Raw genomic sequence first — 22,575 nt, 5'->3', positions numbered from 1 at the left:
CTTTTATTGTTAAGCCAAGTGTTAAGCGTATTTTCAACGTAAGTCATCAGAATAGGGTCTATTTGATCCAATAATCAATATTGAGAAGTATCTCCTTTTATTAGCTCTCCGGAACAAGGCATTCATCGCCGTGCATGTCCTAACCAAATTATATGCATGTCCAAATTATATTTTTTTACCCTACCAGGCTAGTGTGCGTCTCCTGCCCCTATGCACCCTAAATTTTAAATTCACCACCTGGATGCGAGTGCGACATCTATCTGTCACTTTCGGAAAAGCCTCAAAATGAAAACAAACTGTCACGCTGTCAGCAAAGTTGACGTGTCGCGAAAAAGGTTTTCATTCTTTGGTTTTCGTTCCGTCCGGCAAGCACCATTGGAAAAGAACCGGTAGTTTTCATAGTAGAAACGAAATTATTGTGACCAAAAGTGCATAGTAATCCGAGTGATCTTCTCGTGCGGTTCCCTCACATCGTCCGCCGGGAAAAATGGTGACCCGAAAGCTGTGGTTGGTAGCTTTTGCCGTGACTGCATTGTGTTTGCTGCACGAAACGAATGGAGTCGACCGGAACAACTTCAAAACCTGCGAACAAAGCAGTTTCTGTCGGTGAGTAGCTTGGCTTGTTCCGAGAGGTGGAAGTGATATAATTGTTAATGTTTTTCGCAGTCGGCTGCGTTTGTCCGAACCAGAAACGAGCAAATTTGCGGTTCTCCCGGAGACACTGCAAACCTACAAGCAATACATTCTGGTGGACCTCCAACACTCAGAGACCAAACACCTGTATGTACTGAAACTGGGTGCGGTGAAGGGTGGAATATTCCACTTCCAAATAGACGAGAAGAGTCCGCTTAGCGAGCGGTACCGCGTTGTGGACGCACTGGCCAAAGAGCCGGAATATGTCGGAGTGAAAGTGGAAAGCGGCTCCGGCGCTTCCATTGTCGTCGCCGCAGATGGTGGAACCAACAAGGCAGTGGTGCAGCTGGCACCATTTAAAATCGATTTCCATCATGGCGAGAAGGTTGTCGTTTCGGCCAACTCGATGGGAATGATGAGATTCGAGCATCTGCGACGGAAGGAAGTGGCTCAGGCAGCACCAGTTGAGAACGAACAGGAAGCGCCAGAAAACGAAATTCAAGAAGTGGTAAGTGATGAGTTTTATTTTGTGGGTTTTATACGAGGCGCAATACATATTGCTGTACCATTAGAACCACTTTTTATTTGTATTTGCTTTATCGGGTAATTTTCCAGTTAGATGCTGGTTTATCATACCGTAAGGTCGCCATTCAGCGCTCGTTTTGAGCTTTCATGATTCTATGATTAAAACTATTAGGGTGAATCGACAATTGTTGCACAGCTAAAAGCATGGAGTGTGCAACAATAGGCGAGTTTTTAGCCGTGCAACAATTAACGATTTATTCTAATTTTCGTTGCCAAATAATTTTTGTTCTTTCGTTTTGTTTTATGTGACTTTTTTAAGGTTGAAGGATTCGTCATTGACATAATCGTCATCATTGTAATTTCATCTTCAACAGTTTCGAGTGTTCGGGTCATGTTGCATATCAACACGTGCTACCTACTCGGATTATAATTCGCTGACTTACCTTGAATAGTGCCTAATTAATTCCAAAAAAGTTGATCGAGTGTCAAGTTCTGTCAGTGTCCACACAGGCAGAGTGGAATTTTAGTGAAATTTCAAGGAACTAATAGTGAATTCGGACCGCCGCCAGCTCGCGGCGGTGCTGTTGTTAGGCGAGTTACCAACACAGACGCGGTTTCGATAGACTCTGTCAAACAGAGAGACCCGAGTGCAAGTTGGTGTCAAAAATAGTCCAAAGTCAGTTACACAATATCTCGTCGCGATTAAACGAAACAGTGAAGTGAATCCGAAAAAGTTCTAGCGATACCCGGTCAAATGACCGGTAAACCCCCCGCCTCGCTGGCGGGGGTCCCAGACAACCCTATCGAACATCAACGTTGCGTCAGAGCCCCGGAATGGATGTTAAGCAAGGACGAGATGGGTCAGGCCATGGTTCTTATCCTACGCTGCAAAGTCCCCGAAAACGTAACGGACGACCCTCAGCTGCCGGATCCGTTCATCATTGGCACATCAGTCCAGTTAGCGGTTGGTGAAAAGGAAGCTCGAAATGTGAAAGCGTCTCGCGAAGGTCGCGGCTCACGTTACCTCCTCCGTACAAGTTCTCGAAGCATAGTTCAAAAGCTGACAAATATGACTGAGCTAACCGACGGCACACTCATTGAGATCTTTCCACATCCAACATTGAACACGGTACAGGGCATAGTTTATGAGCCGGATTCCATCAATGTTGATGAGGAAACCATCAAGAAGCATCTGACTTCTCAAAACGTACACTCTGTTCGCCGCATCAAAAAACGAATGAATGGTAAGCTCAGGAACACACCACTGTTAGTTCTATCGTTCCATGGTACAGAACTTCCAGACCACGTGTACTTTGGACTGTTGCGGATCGAAGTTCGAGTCTACTACCCGTCTCCGCTAATGTGCTTCAACTGCGGAACTTACGGTCACCCACGGAAGTCATGCCAACAGCCTGGTATCTGCCTGCAATGTTCTCAACCGCTGCACGTGGCAGAAGGAGAGCAATGCGAAAATACACCCCACTGCCTCCATTGCAAAAAAGAACATTCTGTCAGGTCTCGGGTTTGTCCGAAGTACAAAGAAGAAGACACGATTATCCACATGAAAATCGATCGTGGCATCTCGTTTGGTGAGGCCAGGCGCCTATACAACGAAGAACATCGTAGAGAAACTATTGCGCAAATGATTCAGAACCAGCTTAAGCAAGAACTTGTTGCAAAAGACCAACTGATCGCAGCTCTCCAAAAACAAGTTGCTGACCTGGCCAAAGAACTTGCTTCCCTTAAATCAACACTTCGCGAACCACAGCTACCGCTCGCTCAACGCACTTCGATTGGAAACCAGGCTTCTACATCTGGAACAGCACCCAAGACGCAGCACCAATCCAGGAAAGACAAAGGTTTTGTCATGCCGCCTGCCAAATCAAACGATAATCTTGAAAACGGAATCGACAATAGCATTCGCACCAGGAGCCGCAGCAACAAGCGAGTGCTGGAGAGCTCTCCGACAGACCGCAACGAAAATCACGGTAAGCGTGTGTCGCATCATCCAAGAACGACGAGTAGTGCGACCAATTCGGAAACAAGATAGATCAAGAATCTACTGAAAAAGACACCCCAATCTTTGATATCGACCCGGCTTTCAACATGGACACGATCTCGGAAGAACGACAGTCACCAAACAACGGAAGAACGAACCCCTGCAACAATCTCACGGAACCTGATTATGGACAACGACCAAATACCACGCTAGACTACACCACTCATCGCCGAGCTTCCATCTCGGCTGCTTACAAGTGGACATTCTCGGCCTTGCCGGCCGCTGTTGCTTATAACTCTGCTAACTACGACCACTACATGAATTTGAACTGTGAACCATCGTCTAGTTCTACCCATTTTGATTCGCCAAGCGCGAGGCTTACCACGTCGACCCTGACCAGAGATGTCCCGGATCCGTCCGATGAGCCTCTGGCGGCAGTCGACGTGGGTAAGTCGTTTTGTACGGCAAGTATCCTCCCTTCAATTTATTCACCTGTAAATCAGTCAATCTGCCCAAACTTTTCTGCTGACATAGGTCCGACTGAAACAAACGCTATCAAGAACATCCATAGTGGATCAATCCTTCTTAGCCCATCGAGCGGGCGTCCTCGACGAGGGGAGGGAGAGCATGCAGTAACCTCCCCCCCTCCCAGAACCGGGAGTGGATGTCTGGGGGGATTGGAATGGGGCCTGTCACGAGTGCCTTGCATTCCCTCAATCCTCCTGGAATCCAGTTGAGTCAAGCAACAACTGCACCAATACTGCAATGAACACATCCCATCGTTGGTCAACGCACACACGAACTAATGCCAAAGCTCCTGACGATCGATATCGGCTACACTACACCACCCTCAGCAAGCGTCTTGATGAGGAAAATACAGTACCCCCTTCACCCTCAGAAAAGGATGCTGGTCTGGCAGGAGAGACGATCTGGGACGCCCATCCCAAATCCGTCGACCACCAAACTTTCAGCTCGACTGTTACTAAGCGGACACCCTTGGCCTTACCGGCCGCTGTTGTTTCCAACTCTGCTGCTTACGACCATTACATGAACCTCAACTGCAAACCATCTAGTTCTACCCATTTTGATTCGCCAAGCGCGAGGCTTACCACGTCGACCCTGACCAGAGATGTCCCGGATTCGTCCGATGAGCCTCTGGCGGCAGTCGACGTGGGTAAGTCGTTTTTAACGGCAAGTACCTCCCATTCATTCTTCTCGCCAGTAAATCAGTCAATCTGCCCAAACTCTTCTACTGATCTAGGTTCCACTACAACCAGTTTATCACGGAAAAGAACCGCCGTCCCTCAATTCTCCCGGAGTCTAGTCGAGTCAAACATCAACCGCACCAACGCTCCTAGGAACACATCCCATCGTTGGTCAAGACAATCACGGGCCAAGTCCAAATCTTCTGACGACACGTCACAGTCGGACGACGACGAACGAATCATCGCAGCATCCTTTGCATTGCAGTGGAACATATGTGGTCTCCGATCACATCAAAGCGAACTCCAGATGCTGGTCGCGAAACATCAACCCACAGTTATCGCCCTCCAAGAAACAAATGTAAACCCCCAAAAACTAACAGGAAAATTTCTTGGAAACAAGTACGACTTCTTGTTTAGTCATGGCTCAACTCATGGAAGACAAGGTGCTGGTATGGCCATCAAGAGCGGAACTCCCTTCCAACGGATCCCTCTGCAAACCAACATTCAAGCAGTCGCCGTTCAACTCTTCGTTCCGGTAAAAATCACAGTAGCTTCGATATACTTGCCGCCAAAGGACAAAGACGCTGCCAGTCTAATGCAAGAACTACTAGATGAGCTTCCAAAACCAATACTACTATTAGGAGACCTGAATGCACACCATACCGCTTGGGGAAGTCGGTGTAGCGGTGCTACTGAAGCAAGAAAAAGAGGCGAACAAATCTTCGAACTTGTAGTGCAAAACGATATGATAGTCCTAAACAACGGCTCGCACACCCGAATAGACCCAGTCACTGGAAACACCCAAGCTTTAGACGTCTCCTTGTGCTCTACATCCGTTGCAACAAAATTCAACTGGAAAACTCTGACAGACTCCTCAGACAGCGATCATCTACCGATAGTAATCGATACGATGGACGCCGTAAACGCTTTGCACTCCCGTGCAAAGTGGCTTTACGCAAAAGCCAACTGGGAACGTTTTGAAGACCTCACGAGCAAAACTCTACGAGCAGGAAACTCTCTGACAGTTGAAGAATTTTCGAATAAACTTATCCTAGCTGCGGAATCTTCAATCCCAAAATCTGCTGCAAAACGCGGACCAAAGTCGGTTCCATGGTGGAGCGAAGACGTCGAAGTAGCAGTAAAGCTGAGACGTAAACGGCTACGGGCTCTACGAAGGATGAGTAACGACGATCCTCGAAAACCTCAAGCACTACAAAACTTCCAGGAAGCTCGCTCAATAGCTCGCAAAACTATTGAGAATGCGAAGCAAACATGTTGGGAGGATTTCGTCACAAGCATCAACCCGAACACCCCGGCAAGTGAAGTCTGGAACAAGATAAACAGGCTTCAAGGCAAAAGGACTACCAGTACAATCACACTCAACCTTCCCAACGGCTTTACCAACAACGGAAAAGCTGTATCGGAAGCTTTAGCAGACGAATATGAGAGCAAATCATCTAACTCGCACTACTCAGAGAAATTTCGACGGCAACACAAATTTGAGAGTACCGTGAGGTGCCCATATTTCGTGCACTTAAGAATTCTCAAAGTTTGATGAAAGACTGGAATTTTACCATAAAGTATATCAGATTAATTTCTTCCATAATATTTAGTGCTGGCACTGTAGCTCCCAAGAAAAATATAAATAAGGCAACTTCACATTATACAAGATAGTTACAGCATTAGTTTTGATTTGTTTCAAAGTGCCAAATTTCGCGCACAGGTTCCAAATTTCGTTCAAAATGGGTCCAAATTTCGCTCACTCTAAAAGACGTAGAATTCACTTAAATGTGTTAATTTCAATACTTAGCATACTCGTACAATACCAATGAAACCATAGATAGATAAAATCGATGTCCATGTTCGCCCCGAATGTTTGCATTAAGATTTCAAAAAATCCTTCTGTAGTTTTAAGGGTTATTATTTATGACGTTTGTTTTGCTCTTTAATTGACATCTTAATTAAACAATGTACAATAGTGTTTGCTATTTAAATCAAGACTTGACACTTAGTGTTCACTAACTTGACTGATGGTCAGTAATGTGAATCAATTCATTTTTGTAATTATAGCTTTTTACCTTTCTATTATGTGCCATTAATAGGCACATTCCTCGGGAGGTTAGTTCTAGTAAAGTGTCGTCTTCCAAATTTGTGTTCTGGCAATAAGGCTCACGGTAATAATTTGCTTGAATGAGACTAGCTGATGTAAGCTACTACACTGCTCGGAAATCATTCCGAGCTTACTTAGTATTCCCACATTTTTTAGTTTATTTTTTTTCACTTTCTACGTAGTTTATGAGCAGTCCCAAACTAATTTTAAACCAAACTACTACCTAAAATAATTATTAGAACTATTAACAATAACCGAATCATGCGATGGCTACAAGTACACATGAACCTCTAAAACAGAGTTATAAAAAGAGTGCACGAAATTAGGGACCCATACAAATTGTGGGTTCCTAATTTCGCCAACAACATAAATGTTGAAACAAAATAAGAAAATAACATTTTCAAGTAATTTTATTACGTATTATAATAAAACATATTGAATTGAAATAACCAAACATAAATTGGAATATTTACTTTTGTTAGAGATCGAAATACTTGTTGACTTCCGTGAGTGTTGATTTTCCCGTATCTCTGAATATGGCATCTGCTATTTGCATACATTTGCAATTTATTTTTCAATCTTTGACATAAATCATTTTTTTCATTTCTTTTTGTGTGAATTGTATTGAGATCAAATGCAGTTTCGAGGTTATAGCAAATCTTTGATGATTCCGCTGTTAATTAGATAATAATGCTCTCAGATGTTAGAAGTTAACGAAATTTGGGCGCGCACGAAATTAGGGCACCCCACGGTACCATATCCCAACACTCTCAACGACCAAACCTCTACAAGCGATACAACACTGACTTCAGTATAGAAGAACTGATGTGGGCCCTTGATCGCAAAGGTGGTCCTTCAATAGGCGCAGACAATATAGGCTACCCAATGTTGCAACGACTCCCTATGACTTCCAAGGTTGCTTTGTTAGAGCTATTCAATCGCGTCTGGGACAGCGGGAAGTTTCCAGAGCAGTGGAAACTAGGTACCGTTATACCAATCCCCAAACCGGATGCGGATCGAAGCCTAGCAGATGGATACAGACCGATAGCTCTCTTAAGCTGTTTAGGTAAAGTTTTCGAGAGAATGGTAAACCGCCGCCTCATTACCGAACTCGAAACAAACAAAAAGCTAGATTCACGTCAACACGCATTTCGTTCAGGTAAGGGTGTCGAATCCCACCTAGCACATTTAGAGTCTCTCCTCTACTTCGATATGAATGAGCATGTCGAAATTGTGTCCCTCGACATATCGAAGGCCTACGACACAACATGGAAACCTGGAATCCTCCGTACCCTGAAAGAATGGAAGATCTGCGGCCGTATGTTAAACATGCTCTCTAGCTTCCTTGCTAACAGACGCTTCCAAGTCTGTGCGAACGGAACACTCTCAAGCCCCAGGAAAGCCGAAAACGGAGTTCCTCAAGGATCTATTCTATCAGTCACGCTCTTTTTGGTGGCCATGCAACCTATATTCGACAAAATACCTGCAGACGCTGAAATCCTGCTTTACGCCGATGATGTCATTCTGGTCGTGAAGGGAAGCAATCGTTCATCAGTCCGCCAGAATATGAGAAAAGCCGTAAAAGCTGCCACGGAATGGGCTGCTAGCGTCGGATTCTCTATCGCTCCTTCTAAATCTAAGCTTCTTCATTGCTGCCGTCAACGCCACCGAAAACGAGGTCGACCCATTAGAATAAACAATTCTCCTATCCCACAAGTACGTAAAATGAAAATATTAGGAATTTGGGTAGACTCGAACATCAATTTTAAACAACACCTAGCTTCAGTCAAGAGTAGTTGCCGCGCAAGGATCAACATTCTTCGAATCCTAGGATGTCGGCTAAAGAGAAGCACTAGAGCCACCCTATTAAAAGCGGGATCAGCGCTAGTAGTATCAAAATTATTTTTCGGGTTGGGACTGATCAGCACCAACATCGAAGACATGGAACGGATATTAGGGCCAATATACAATGCAGTAGTACGCTTGTCTTCCGGGGTTTTTGTTACCAGCCCTATCCCCTCTGTCATGGCTGAAGCTGGATGCCTACCTTTCCGCCTGGCACTAATACAACGACTGGCGCAACTCGCAGTACGGCTACTGGAGAAAACTTCGACTGCGTCCAACTACCCTCTGGTGTCAAGAGCAAAAACCCTGCTTCAGCAATCTACAGGTTATACTTTGCCTAATGTATGCCCCACCCTCCGAAACACCGATCGAGAATGGAACACACACGCTCCACGCATAGATAACCATATTAGAAACAGCATCAAAGCAGGCGCAAACAAGAGTATCGTAATCCCAGTGTTCCAGTCCTTCATCACAAATCGGTACCAACATCACACCAAGTGCTTCACGGACGGCTCAAAAGACGGCCCTTTCACTGGCGTTGGGGTAGTGATAGGGAACGAGGAGGATAGCCACTCTTTACCAGATGTTTGTAGCATATTTTCAGCAGAAGCGTACGGCCTCCTGACTGCCGCGTCTAACTGCAACGATAATCAAGACACAATCATACTTACTGATTCCGCTAGTTGTTTAGACGCCATCCAAGGAGGTCGATCTAAACATCCATGGATTCAAGCAGTAGAGAACATCTCAACAGAACAGAACATCACCTTTTGCTGGATCCCAGGTCACTGTGGTATCAACGGAAATGAACGAGCAGACGCACTGGCCAAACAAGCGCGCAACCAGCCAAAGCTTGACATCCCTATACCTGCCCAGGACGTCATAAAGGCCATAAAGCGGAATATCTGGTCAACATGGGAGAACGAATGGCGTCAGCACCAATTGCAGTTACGGCAAATCAAATCTTTGCCCATTAAATATCCGGATCGTAAATGTGCATCCGAACAACGAGTTCTGACGAGGCTACGAATAGGACACACTCGTCTAACCCACTCGTTTATAATCAACAAGAAGCCCCCACCTGTGTGCAACTATTGTGGGACTCAGCTTACGGTCCAACACATCTTCATAGACTGTAGAGGCTACACCGGACAACGAACAAGCTGTGGTATCAACGGATCACTCGGTGAAATCTTAGCATTCGATGCACAAAGAGAAGCTAAAGCTTTGAAATTCATTAAAGACTGTGACATTTATAATGAAATTTAATCCCTTACAATTCAATGTAAATCAATAGGTGTAAGTTAGGAGTTATTACGTTTGCCAGACACGAATGCCACATAAGTGGTAAAGTGTCTTTAATAAATATTAATAATAATAATAATTGTAATTTCGAAAGCAGTTTCTCGTTCAAAACTTGAATGTTTGCATTGAAAATGTATTCACTGCACTCCATTCTCCATCCGCAATCCAGTGAATACATTTTTTTTTAATTTATTTTTTTATCAATTTCTCCAAAGGTTTTTCGAAAAATCTACTGATTTGTCTAACAATTATATTCGACGAAGTGTCTAGGGTATTTTAGCCAATAGTGGACCCCTTACCTATAGTGGACCCCCTTATATTTTTCCTAATTTTCCTGCTTAAATCTGTTTTTACCGGTGAACTTCCACCGGGAGACGATGGATCATGTTCCTAGCCAGTAGTTACAAGTGGTGGAGCTACGCTGGAAAGCAATAATTTGATTTTTTGAACAAATTTGTAAATGTAAACAAATCTGGGGGACCACTATTGGTTAAATCCAAGGGGGTCCACTATTGTCTCCGTTTTAACATGGTAAGAGAATACGATTTATCCTATAGTGGACCCCAACAATCCTATAGTGGACCCCGGGGGGACCACTATAGGATAATTTGAGCCAGATTTGAAATGATTATTTTATGGGAAATATAGGGTGGTTTGGTAAGGTTTTTGTGTGCAATGTGCAGGAAAGACATAGAACTTGCTGTGCAAACGTTGACAGGGGCAATTTAATTGGAATTTCATACTGTTTTAACGATCAGAATAATTTTCAGCTACTAAGGGGTCCACTATTGGTTAAAATACCCTAGATTGCACAAACATCTGCATCATAATATTTTATCCAAAGATACCTACTAACAATTTCTTCGTTGCAATTATTCTGCAAATATGCCACCTGGTACTAGAATTTTCTGTATTCTTATAGGGTTCGTTTTACAAGGATTGCACCAAAATTCTAGCAGTGAATACTTCCTTAAATTTTGCCACAGTGTAATCATAAATAGTATTACATATTCAACAAATTGACATAAAAATGCCTCAGGAAGGAATATTTAAGGTGTGCTTAAGGTGCAGCATCGAAAAATCCCATTGCAATTTTGCTTACAAATCTGACGAACGAAGGATCGAACCAAGTCGCTCTTGTTCAACCTGGCTTTGCTTACTTGCAAAAAGAGGTAGTTTTTCCAAATCGAGAGCGATTTTTTAAGATGCTGTTGAAAACGTGAGTGGTCATATCGGCTATTGTGGAAGCCATATTTGTATTTTCTGATGTTTCTTCTTAATAAATCTGTGATTTTTTTGTACCGTGAAGTGCCCTAATTTCGTGCGGGCCCAAACTTCGTTAACTTCTGACATCTAAGGGAGCATCCATTAAGTACGTCACGCTAAAATTGGGAATTTTCAACCCCCCCCCTCCCCCCTTCGTACGGGTTTTTCCTATACCTAATACATTGCTTGTCACACTTTCATAAACCCCCCTCCCCCTCTAAGCGTGACGTACTTAATGGATGCCCCCTAAGAGCATTATTATCTAATTAAATTAACAGCGGAATCATCCAAAATTAGCTATAATCTCAAAACTGCATTTGATCTCAATTCAATTCACAAAAAAAGAAATGAAAAATTTGATTTATGTCAAAGATTGAAAAATAAATTGCAAATGTATGCAAATAGCAGATGTCATATTCAGAGATACGAGAAAATCAACACTCACGGAAGTGAACAAATATTTTGATCTCTATCAAAGGTAAATATTCCAATTTATGTTTGATTATTTCAATTCAATATGTTTTATTATAATACGGAATAAAATTACTTAGAAATGTTATTTTCTTATTTTGTTTCAACATTTATGTTGTTGGCGAAATTAGGAACCCACAATTTGCATGGGTCCCTAATTTCGTGCACTCTTTTTTAAAATTTTGTTTTAGAGGTTCATGTGTACACAAATGGCTATAAAGTCAGCGCATGATTCGGTTATTAATAATAGTTCTAATAACTATTTTGATTGGTTTAAAATTAGCTCGGGACTGCTCATAAACTACGTACAAAGTGAAAAAAATAAACAATTTTTTAAATGTGGGAATAATAAGTAAGCTCGGGATGATTTTATTTACCCAAACATTGGGAGTAGTAGCTTACAGCCGCTAGTTTCATTCAAGTAAATTATTGCCGTAAGCCTTATTGCCAGAACACAAATTTGGAGGACGACACTTTACTAGAATTAACCTCCCGAGGAATGTGCCTATTAATGGCACATAATCTATCTATCTATATATATAAAAATGAGTTTGAGTTCCCTTTGAGGCAACAAAACTCAAGAATGGGTGGACCAATCAGCATAACTCTTGCATGGTTCGATTCGTATTCGTGGTGGCTGTTAACAAATGTTAAAGTACGGATTTTTCATGAGCCGGGAACAAATTCAGTGTGATCAAAATTAAATCAATCTAGAGTGCGTTGCTGCGATGACCTCAATAGTTGTCAAACTACCGCAGGTTGGCAAGACAGAGTTTGCCGGGCCAGCTAGTAGAAAGATAAAAAAGATACAATTAAAAAAATGAATTGATTCGCATTACTGACCATCAGTAAAGTTAGTGAACATTTGATTCAAAAAGCAAACAATATATTGTTTATTTAAGATTTCAATAAAAGAGCAAAACAAACGTCAAAAATAATAACCCTTAAATCTACAGAAGCATTTTTGGAAAACGTAATGTAAACATCCGGGACGAACACGGGAAACAACAAATATTCACTCATATTTCGTCACTGACATCGATTTTATCTACACGTTATGGTTTCTTGGGTATTATACGAGTATGCTATGTTTTGAAAATTAATACATTGTGGCGAATTCTACGTCTTTTAGAGTGAGCGAAATTTGGACCTTTTTTGAACGAAATTTGGAACCCGTGCACGAAATTTGGCACTTTCAAACAAATTAAAATTAATGCTGTAACTATCTTGTATAATGTGAAGTTGCCTAATTTATATTTTTCTTGAGAGCTACAGTGCCAGCACTAAATAGGTATTATTGAAGAAAATAATCTGATATACTTTATGGTAAATTTTCAGTCGTTTATCAAACTTCGAGAATTCTTAAGTGCACGAAATATGGGCACCTCACGGTAACTATTTTTATGAACATTCACAACTGTTGACATTTTTTAGCTATTTTTAAAATAACTTGTAGCGTTTTGTTTGTCTTACAACTTTGTGGGTTTCGTGCCGCGAATAAAAAGGAAACGATAGTTTTCACTTAACAAATAACGAGTTGATTTTTATTTCGTTCTAACTGAACCACGAGCTAACAATGACTGACGTCTTCTCTTGATGCGAGTGTTTGTGTGTGTACAGGAAAATAGAACACAGGCGTAGTCAGCGCAGGGGTGTCTCCACAGTACCCCCTCCAGTTACACCAGAAATCTTATACAATGACCAGATGGTGTCACTTTAGTTTTCGTGTCTTCCGCTTTGTCAATATCTTCTTCCAAGACGAATGCAGCTTTGATCCTATAAATAGAAATTCGTTGGCGTTTTCCTGCAACCAGCAAATCGAAGAACTTTTCGTTTCGTTCCAAGACCTTGAACGGCCCTTCGTAAGGTTGCTGCAACGATTTTTTCACCAAGTTGAGCCGTACAAAAGCGTACTTGCAATCTTGAAGCGCCAGTTGTTTGAAGACCTTCGGCGTTGCATGATGAGTAACCTGCTTCGGTTTCAGATTATCGAAAATACGATGAAGCTCATGTGCGAAATCACTGCGATTTGGTTCCTCATTAGGTCCATCGAAGAATTCTCCAGGAATCCGTAGTTGCTGACCGTAAACTAACTCCGCAACCGAACAGTTGAAATCTTCTTTAACCGATGTCCGAATACCCAGAAGAACCAGCGGAAGTCGATCTGACCAATGCTTGGCGTCTACGCACATAAGAGCAGCCTTGAGAGTTCGGTGAAATCGTTCCACCAATCCGTTGGACTGCGGGTGATAAGCAGTAGTTCTTAGATGCTCCGTACCCATAATTCTGTTGAGTTCGTCGAACAAAACTGATTCAAATTGTCGGCCTTGATCAGTGGTTATTCGCTGCGGTACTCCGAAACGAGCTATCCAAGTTGAATTGAATGCTCGAGCCACTTTCTCAGCGGTTATGTCCGCAATCGGTACTGCCTCTGGCCAACGAGTAAATCTGTCAACCATAGTGAGCATATAACGAAAACCATTTGAAGGCGGAAGCGGGCCAACTATATCAACGTGAACATGGCTGAACCGCGATTTTGGAAAACCAAATTCTCCAATGGAGGAAATTGTGTGTCGCAAAACCTTTGAACGCTGGCAGCTTATGCAATGTTTAACGAAATGATTGATGTCCTTGTTCATTCCATCCCAAACAAACCGGTCGGAAACCAGTTTGCGAGTGGCTCGAATACCAGGGTGCGCCAACCCATGAACGACGCTTAACACAGTCTGGCGATGCTGAGATGGAATATAAGGTCGAATTTTACCCTCAATCGAAACATCACAATACAGTTGAACGTTAGAAGCTGGAAGGGTTCGTTTTTCCAACTTGAGCGATGAAGATCGTAGTAATCCTTGCAATTCGACGTCATTTGTTTGATCGGCAGCAATCGCCCCGAAATTGATCGAAGATGATACCACATCCACCGATGGCTCCACACGTGATAAAACATCAGCGGTCACATTATCCTTACCGCTTATGTGGCGAATATCACTAGTGAATTGCGAAATGAATTGCAAGTAACGATCTTCATGTGGCAGCCGAGCGGTGGAGTTGGATGCCAGACCATGAGTCAACGGATGATGATCGGTGTAGATGGTAAATGTACGCCCTTCCAAAAGATGCTGGAAGTATTTCACCGCCAACTTCATAGCGGTCAGTTCTCTTCCGAACGTAGAGTATTTCTGTTGTGCAGGCGAAAACTTTGCAGAAAAAAATCCTAAAGGCTTCCATCCTCCCTGCGAGAACTGCTGCAATACAGCACCAGCGGCAGTATTAGAAGCGTCGACCATCAGCGCCATAGGTTTGTTCGAATCGGGATACTGCAGCAAAGCGGCGTCCGATAGTGCTTTTTTGCAAAGGTCGAAGGATTCCTTACCGGCTTCAGTCCAAACAAGTTGTCTGCTATCGTTCTTCTTGTTTCCTGGTATCATTGCTAGAAGAGCTGCTTGCTGATCGCTGGCCTGGGGAATAAACCGCTTATAACCGTTCACCAACGCTAGGAAACGACGAAGCTGCTTAACAGTCGAGGGCTGCTCAAATTGACGGATCGTTTCCACTCGGTCAGGAAGGGGTGAAATTCCATCGCTGCTGATCATGTAACCAAGGAACTCCACCTGAGACTGTGCGAATCTGCATTTCGAGAGATTTATAACGAGGCCGTTCTCTTGCAAACGTTCGAACACAACGCGTACGTGGTTTCGATGTTCTTCCTCCGACGACGAAGCAATACAGATATCGTCAATAAAAACGATGACGAATTCTAGATCGCCGAATATTCGATGCATGTACCGCTGGAATGTCTGTGAAGCATTGCACAGGCCATTTTGCATTGTCAAAAACTCGAATAGGCCAAACGGTGTGATAACTGCAGTTTTTGCAATATCGTCTTCGTGTACCGGTACTTGATGGTAGGCGCGTTCTAGATCGATCGTGGTGAAAATGCGTTTACCCTGAAATGAATTCAATAAATCATGAATGTGTGGCACAGGGTAACGATCTGGAATAGTTACTTTATTCAACGCACGATAATCGCCTACGAAACGCCACTGGCCATTTTTCTTTGGCACGCAATGCAACGGGCTTGCCCAAGGGCTACTAGACGGTCGGCACAATCCTAGTTCTGACATAACCTTGAATTCCTTCTTTGCAGCCTCCAACTTATCCGGAGCCAACCTTCGTGCTTTTGAAGCGACAGGAGGACCTTTTGTGACAATGTAGTGCTTGACTTCACGTTCTTTCACTGCTGCTCGCATCGTTGACGGCAGCGTTATGTCGCGGTACTCATGCAAAAGATCTCGAAATGGATGTGTCGTAACCAATGTAGTGGTTAGGATTGGATCGATTACAATCCTAACCACTACAGGATGGTCACTATTGATTGTTGTTATTCCGTACAGACAAGTAGATACTAATCCACCGATAGAGTGGAGTTTTGTTGTCGATGAGGCAGCGGTTTTTGAGGTCAACGAGAATACCAAAGAATGCGAGAAAGTCTGCGCCGATGATCGCAGTCCCTACATCAGCTACGAGGAAGTTCCAACAAAAACGGCGTCGCAAGCCCAAGTCTGTAGTCAGGAATCTGGATTCGTACGTCTTTATAGTTGTTCCGTTGGCAGCATGTAGCCGGAATGATGTTGGGCCTCTCAAGCGCTCCTTTCTTGTGGCGGGGATTATGGAGACGTCCGATCCGGTATCAATCAAAAAACGGCAGTTACTGGTGCGATCGTAGATATGAAGGCGGCGGCTTTCGGAAATAGCGTCCACTTCAGCAGCTCCGGGTGGACACTGATTTAGTTTTTTGAACCGGCGAAAGAACAAGGCTCCCGGCACTGGTGAGCATTTCGCCCATATTTCCGGTGATACCAGCAAACGTTTTCATTCGATCCTCGGCGAGTCCGTGATGATGAACGGCTTCTTGGTCCACTAGTTTTCAAGCGACGAACTTCGGCAGTCAGAGTGGCAATCTGTTCCTGAATAGCACTCAGCTCGAATCCGCGAATCACTGAAGAAGCGGGCGACGTTGCCGCCACTGTGGCAGAACTCGACGACTCCAACATTTTGTCTGCCATTTCCGCAATTTTCGTGAGAGCGTCCTCGCTAATTGTCAACACGGGTTTGATTCTCTCGGGCATACGCTGAAGGAACAAGACTTTCATGACATCGTCGCTGATGTTCAAACCGGCCGCCAACTCCTGCATGCGGGCCAACAAGTGTGTCGGGCGCATATCTCCCAGGTCACACGCGTTAAGCAAACGTTCTAGTTTTCCTTGGGCAGATATTTCGAAACGGGAGATGAGGCGGTCCTTCACTTTTTTATATTTGTCCGCTGCCGGTGGGTTCTGAACCAAATCCGCAATATGACATATTACGGATTGGTCGATTTTGCTTATGATGTGGTAGTATTTTGTTTCATCTGCAACTACTCCGGCTAACACAAACTGCGCCTCAGCTTGCGCAAACCACATTGCCGGATCATTTCTCCAAAAATCCGGGAGTTTGACAGAGACTGCGGCTGCCGTCAGGTTGTGTGGTTGCGCTTGCGTCATTGCAGCTGCTGCTGCTGCCGCTGCTGTGGCGTCCACCATTTTGAATCGGCGAATGCAAATGTTGTCGATTTTCAATTCCGACCGATTTCCTTCGGATAAGGCGACTAACGAACCGACTTCCGGACGCGAAAAACGTTTAACGAACCGGCGGGGTCACCAATGTGGGTTTCGTGCCGCGAATAAAAAGGAAACGATAGTTTTCACTTAACAAATAACGAGTTGATTTTTATTTCGTTCTAACTGAACCACGAGCTAACAATGACTGACGTCTTCTTCTCTTGATGCGAGTGTTTGTGTGTGTACAGGAAAATAGAACACAGGCGTAGTCAGCGCAGGGGTGTCTCCACAACTTTATCAAAGTACATAATATTTCAACCTGTGACTTTCGCTTGGCCAGTCTTAAAAATACTTCATATCACTCTACATTGACATTCTGAAGAAGTTGTATGACAGACCAACTCTACAGGTTCTTCCAATGGTTCTTCATCGGCTTCTGAACTGAGTTGGGGGCGAAAGCGTCAGACTCTTATAAGGTGGTATGAAACATTCTTGGAGGGAAGCAGAGGTTTATTGTTAAATTTCGAAACTAACGCACGACCAATAAATAGACACATTGGGTTCATTCACAAATGTCATAACGGCAAAATTGGCCTTTTTTGACACCCACCCACCCCTGCGTAACATTGTTTATATGGGAAGAATTTTTTTTTGTTCGAGCTGTAACATCATGAAGTAAACCCACCTACCCCCTCCAGCGTTATGACATTTGTGAACAAGCCCATTGTTGACGCCAATGAGTCTTGACTTTATGGACGAAAATGACTCAGTACTGTTAGCCAGGGTTCCTGATTTCCACTTTGCACATTCTTCCACGTTCGAAGCCAGTCAGCAGCGAATGGTTATCGCTTTAGTTTGTGTGTTCGCTTGTCAGCGACGAAAGCAAACTCCGACGAACTGTTGGAAGCTACACTTGAAAATCATCCATTCCTCCACATTCGCATCGCAAGCGATCGAGCGGTGATGCGATTCGTGATTGATACGAGTTATATTCGTTATATTACACGTGCGATATGTTGATGTTTTCAAAAAAATATTTATTATTTTCTGTGCTACCAAGCCTAATCTAGCATTTCAACAACAATATAGGTAATTCAAAAACTCATTTGCATTTTTCTTTTTTCTTGCAGAAAGAAGACCCCGGAGCATGGGAGGAAAATTTCAAAAGCCACCATGACTCCAAACCAAACGGACCGGAAGGACTGGCCATGGATTTCACATTCCCTCAAGGAAAGGTGCTGTATGGCATCCCGGAGCATGCGGATTCTTTCATTCTGAAGCACACCGCCGGCGGTAAGAGCGATCCTTACCGTCTGTATAACTTGGACGTGTTCGAATACGAGCTGGACAATGGCATGGCGCTGTACGGAGCTGTCCCTGTTATCTACGGCACTGGACCCAGCACTACAGCTGGCGTGTACTGGCAGAATGCCGCCGAGACTTGGGTTGACATATTCTCACCGGATCAGGAGAAGAACGTAATGTCGTCTATTGTGAATTTCGTATCTCGCTCCAATTCAGAAGAATCGGTGGCAGCCAATTTTATTTCGGAAAGCGGCATAGCTGATGTCTTTGTCCTTGTGGGCCCAACTCCGCTGGATGCTTTCCGACAGTATACGGATCTAACCGGAAAGGCTCCCCTTCCACAAATGTACGCCATTGCCTACCATCAGTGCCGCTGGAACTACAACGACGAGCAGGACGTCACCACCGTTTCCGCGAAGTTCGACGAGCATGACATCCCAATGGACACCATGTGGCTGGACATTGAGTACACGGACGGCAAGAAGTACTTCACCTGGGACCATCACAAATTCCCACATCCGCTGGAAATGATTCGCAATCTGACCGAACGCGGCCGGCATTTGACGATCATCATCGATCCCCACATCAAGCGGGATGGAGGATACTTCTTCCACAACGACTGCACCGACCGCGGTTACTACGTGAAAAATAAGGACGGAAACGACTACGAAGGCTGGTGCTGGCCAGGGTCGGCCAGTTATGCCGATTTCTTCAACCCGGAGGTACGCAAGTACTACGCCGATCAGTATCTGCTGGAGAATTTCAAGGAATCGACGGCCGAGGTCGGCATTTGGAACGACATGAATGAGCCTTCGGTGTTCAACGGGCCTGAGGTGACCATGCTGAAGGATAATCTGCACCACGGAGGGTGGGAGCATCGCGACGTGCACAACCTGTACGGTCACATGCACATCATGGCTACCTACGAGGGACTGATTCGGCGCGGTGAAGGTGAGTTTTAATTTACTATTTTTTAATAATAGTTTTTTTACAGATCTTTTTTTTTTCTGAGTAAATAAAAACGCGAAAAATTATTTTAAATTTCGAGAAACGGAATACCTATATTCTAGCCACAATAAATGTCCTGCGAAGGATTTGACGCGACATATTTAAGTCAAACAGAGTACATACCTACAAAGTACTATTGAAGGTATAATATACTGCCAAAACTGTCCCATATGAATAGAAAACCCAGCAAATATCAGACTGATATGCGATCATGGGCAGTATAAGCCATTAACATTCTTAGACATGGCATGATACATAACTTGAACCCATGGTACCCAACGGAGCAACTTCACCATGTCACGAAAGTGGAAACTGTTGAGGAGTGCATCAGAAGAAGCACTAGTATGAATCATCTAATTGAAGACCTTCTAACATAGCCGCTGTGATATTAGATTAAGACTTTCAGATCTAGGGTTTTTGTTAGTTAGTTTTCCCTACATTGCCCAAATACTATTCACAAACATTGCATTCCTATTAAATTAGAACTGATAATTCGCAGATTGAAAGGTGAACCAAATCTCTGCAAATGTAATTGTATAATTGTACACTATTGTTTAAGTTGAAATCGAATAAATAAATTGAATTAATTAATAACATGGCGTAGTTCGCTTGGTATGAAGGATGCACAAAGTTATTTCGAAGAGCTCGGTATTGAACATTGATGGTTTTCAATTGAAATTAATCTGCAGACCTGGAATTGCCGTTAGAGGAGATGGATATTCTTCACCAATCCAATCAAGGAAGTGGATTTCCAGATGGTATGAGTTCACTCAGGACTTTAGAATTTAAAGCTTTCCGTGAACTTTCTGTTTCTCTCAATCACTGTCAAAGCGTTTTCCATCACCCGTGTGATTGTGACTGTCTTAATTCATATTTATTTTTACAAATAGGCTATTAACAAACACACTCACATTCTTTCAGGAACCCTACGCCCATTCATCTTGACCCGATCGCACTTTGCCGGAAGTCAACGTTTTGCAGCCGTCTGGACGGGAGACAACATGGCCGAGTGGGGTCACCTGCAAGCTTCGATCAAGATGTGCCTCTCGCTTTCGGTTTCCGGTATCAGTTTCTGCGGCGCTGACGTCGGTGGATTCTTCGGCAACCCGGATTCCGAACTGTTCTACCGCTGGTATCAAACTGGAGCCTTCCAGCCTTTCTTCCGGTCACACGCCCACATCGATACGAAGCGTCGAGAACCGTGGCTATTCCCCGAGGATGTCAAGCTGATCATTCGGGATGCCGTCCGAAAACGATACCGTCTGCTGCCCCTTTGGTACACGATGTTCTACGAGCATGAGCGATCTGGACTGCCGATTATGCGACCCATGCTGGCCCATTACCCAACAGATGCCAAATGCTACGGCCTGGACAGTCAATACATGCTTGTGGACAAGTTGTTAGTGGCCCCAGTGCTCAAAGCAGGTCAAAACAAGGTCGACGTTTATTTCCCAACCAAGGAAAACGGCGAGGGTGATTTGTGGTACGATTTGGACAACTATCGGAAGTACTCATCCGCCGGGTATGAGTCCATCGCTGTGGACAACTACAAAGTTCCGGTGTTCCAACGGGGTGGCACCATTGTTCCGCGCAAGGATCGTATTAGACGTGCAGCAACGCTGATGAAAGACGATCCATACACACTGGTCGTGGCCGTGGACAAGAATGCTTTGGCCAAGGGAACTCTCTACATTGACGACGAGACCAGCTTTGAGTATCGTTCTGGAAAGTATTTGTACCTGGAGTTCGAGTTCAAGGACAACGTTCTCAGCAGCAAGTAAGTTGATTTTTTATAGTTTAATCAATTTAGATCATAACTGATTGAACTTTTGTTAAGTTAGAACACTTCACTTAAGTGTCGATATAAAAGTAATCATTCCTGATTAATAACTCATTTTTTTGAATTATTAGGAAAATTGATGCCTCAGCCACCTACCCGACAAAGAGCTGGCTAGAGCGCGTGGTTCTGGTCGGTTTGGCAAAGACTCCAAAGTCTGCCACTCTCCACCAATCCAACGGGGAGTCCTCCACACTGGAAGTGTACCAGGAAGGCGGCGCAGCTATTGTCCGTAAACCGGGCGTATCGATGCTCGACAGCTGGTCGATCAAACTGAACTACTGAGGGGTTCGTCTAAACTAGGTGATCATTTTATCTTTTAACAACACAACAAATACGGAGAGAATTACTTTTGTCGGTTTGACTGATCTTCTCGCAGAGGAAACGCCGTTCGTTCAATAATCGTGGTGGATTTTTGAAATTCAGTTATTGGCTATCATAAAACACGATTTTTTTTTTTTTTTTTTTTTTTAAAAAAAAGACACGGACACGTTCAATGCTTCCAGTGAGCTTTTCGCTCTTTGAAGGAAGCACGACACTAGACAACGGACTAGCATGCAACGCCCAGTGGCACAGCCGAAAACTTTTCCTGACAGCTGTGGCGGGAATCGAACCCGCGCTCCTCAGCACGATGCGACTAAGAGCTTGGTGACCCTAGCCACACGACCACGGAGCCGCACGAAGTAAAAAGTTTTCAAACCTACTTAGAACGTTGCTTCGAGCAGCACACTTTTAGGCTCATCATTCGTAGAATTATTAGACAAAGGTAGGTTAAATTAAGCATCATTTGAAAATCACACGAAAAGTTTCGCCAAATGCATTATTATGCTGTGGTAATAGATTAAATATAGCGCTGTGTAAACCTACTCTGTATCGCCTTCATGAAACATCTTATGAGAAAGAAACTCCATTGGGTTTGTTGTTCGCGAGCAGTGCTGCATTACAATTAACCCTCTAATACCCAAATTTTTGATTTTGATCTAAATATCATTTTTGTCATCTAAAATCGATTTAAACATGTTTTGGAAGATGATTCTTTTTAATTCTCGATTTCGTGAATTACAGTTTTTTATTTTTCTAATTTTTATTTTTTGACATCCCCACACTTTTATATTTTTCCTGGAAGTCAATTTGAGGAACGAATTTTTTGAGATGAAAACATTTTGAGATTTTATGATTATTGTTAAAATATTATCATTTTAAATTTTTTTCAAAGAAAATTTTATTTTCCGTGTAATTTTAAGGAAAATAATTTCAGAGTGTATTCGATTCCCCTAAACTATTAAACAAGGATAGAATGATTTGGGATTTTTTTTAAATATGTTAATTGTAGCTATTCAATACAAAATAAACAATGACTTCTAAAAGGTGACTAAAACATCAATTTTTAAATGACTTTAAAAAAATGTAAATACGCTTTAAAATACACCAAAAACCATTTTGAGATATACAGAACAGTC

The 22,575-nt window shown here is 43.4% G+C and overlaps 1 protein-coding gene across 1 annotated transcript; it reads left to right on the top strand.

The window, feature by feature from the left end:
* The first annotated feature begins 343 nt into the window (after positions 1–343).
* On the top strand, positions 344–21,981 carry LOC115267137 (neutral alpha-glucosidase AB). Its single transcript, XM_029873978.2, has 5 exons — positions 344–606; positions 667–1,141; positions 18,096–19,221; positions 20,200–21,055; positions 21,190–21,981. Exons 1-5 carry the CDS (start codon positions 488–490, stop codon positions 21,398–21,400), a joined length of 2,787 nt encoding a protein of 928 aa, XP_029729838.2. The 5' UTR covers positions 344–487; the 3' UTR covers positions 21,401–21,981.
* The last annotated feature ends 594 nt before the right edge of the window (positions 21,982–22,575 follow it).

Source organism: Aedes albopictus, chromosome 1 (assembly GCF_035046485.1).
Source record: "Aedes albopictus strain Foshan chromosome 1, AalbF5, whole genome shotgun sequence".
Taxonomy (NCBI): domain Eukaryota; kingdom Metazoa; phylum Arthropoda; class Insecta; order Diptera; family Culicidae; genus Aedes; species Aedes albopictus.
Note: the sequence above shows the minus strand (reverse complement) of the source record. Positions and strands in the feature narration are given on the sequence as shown.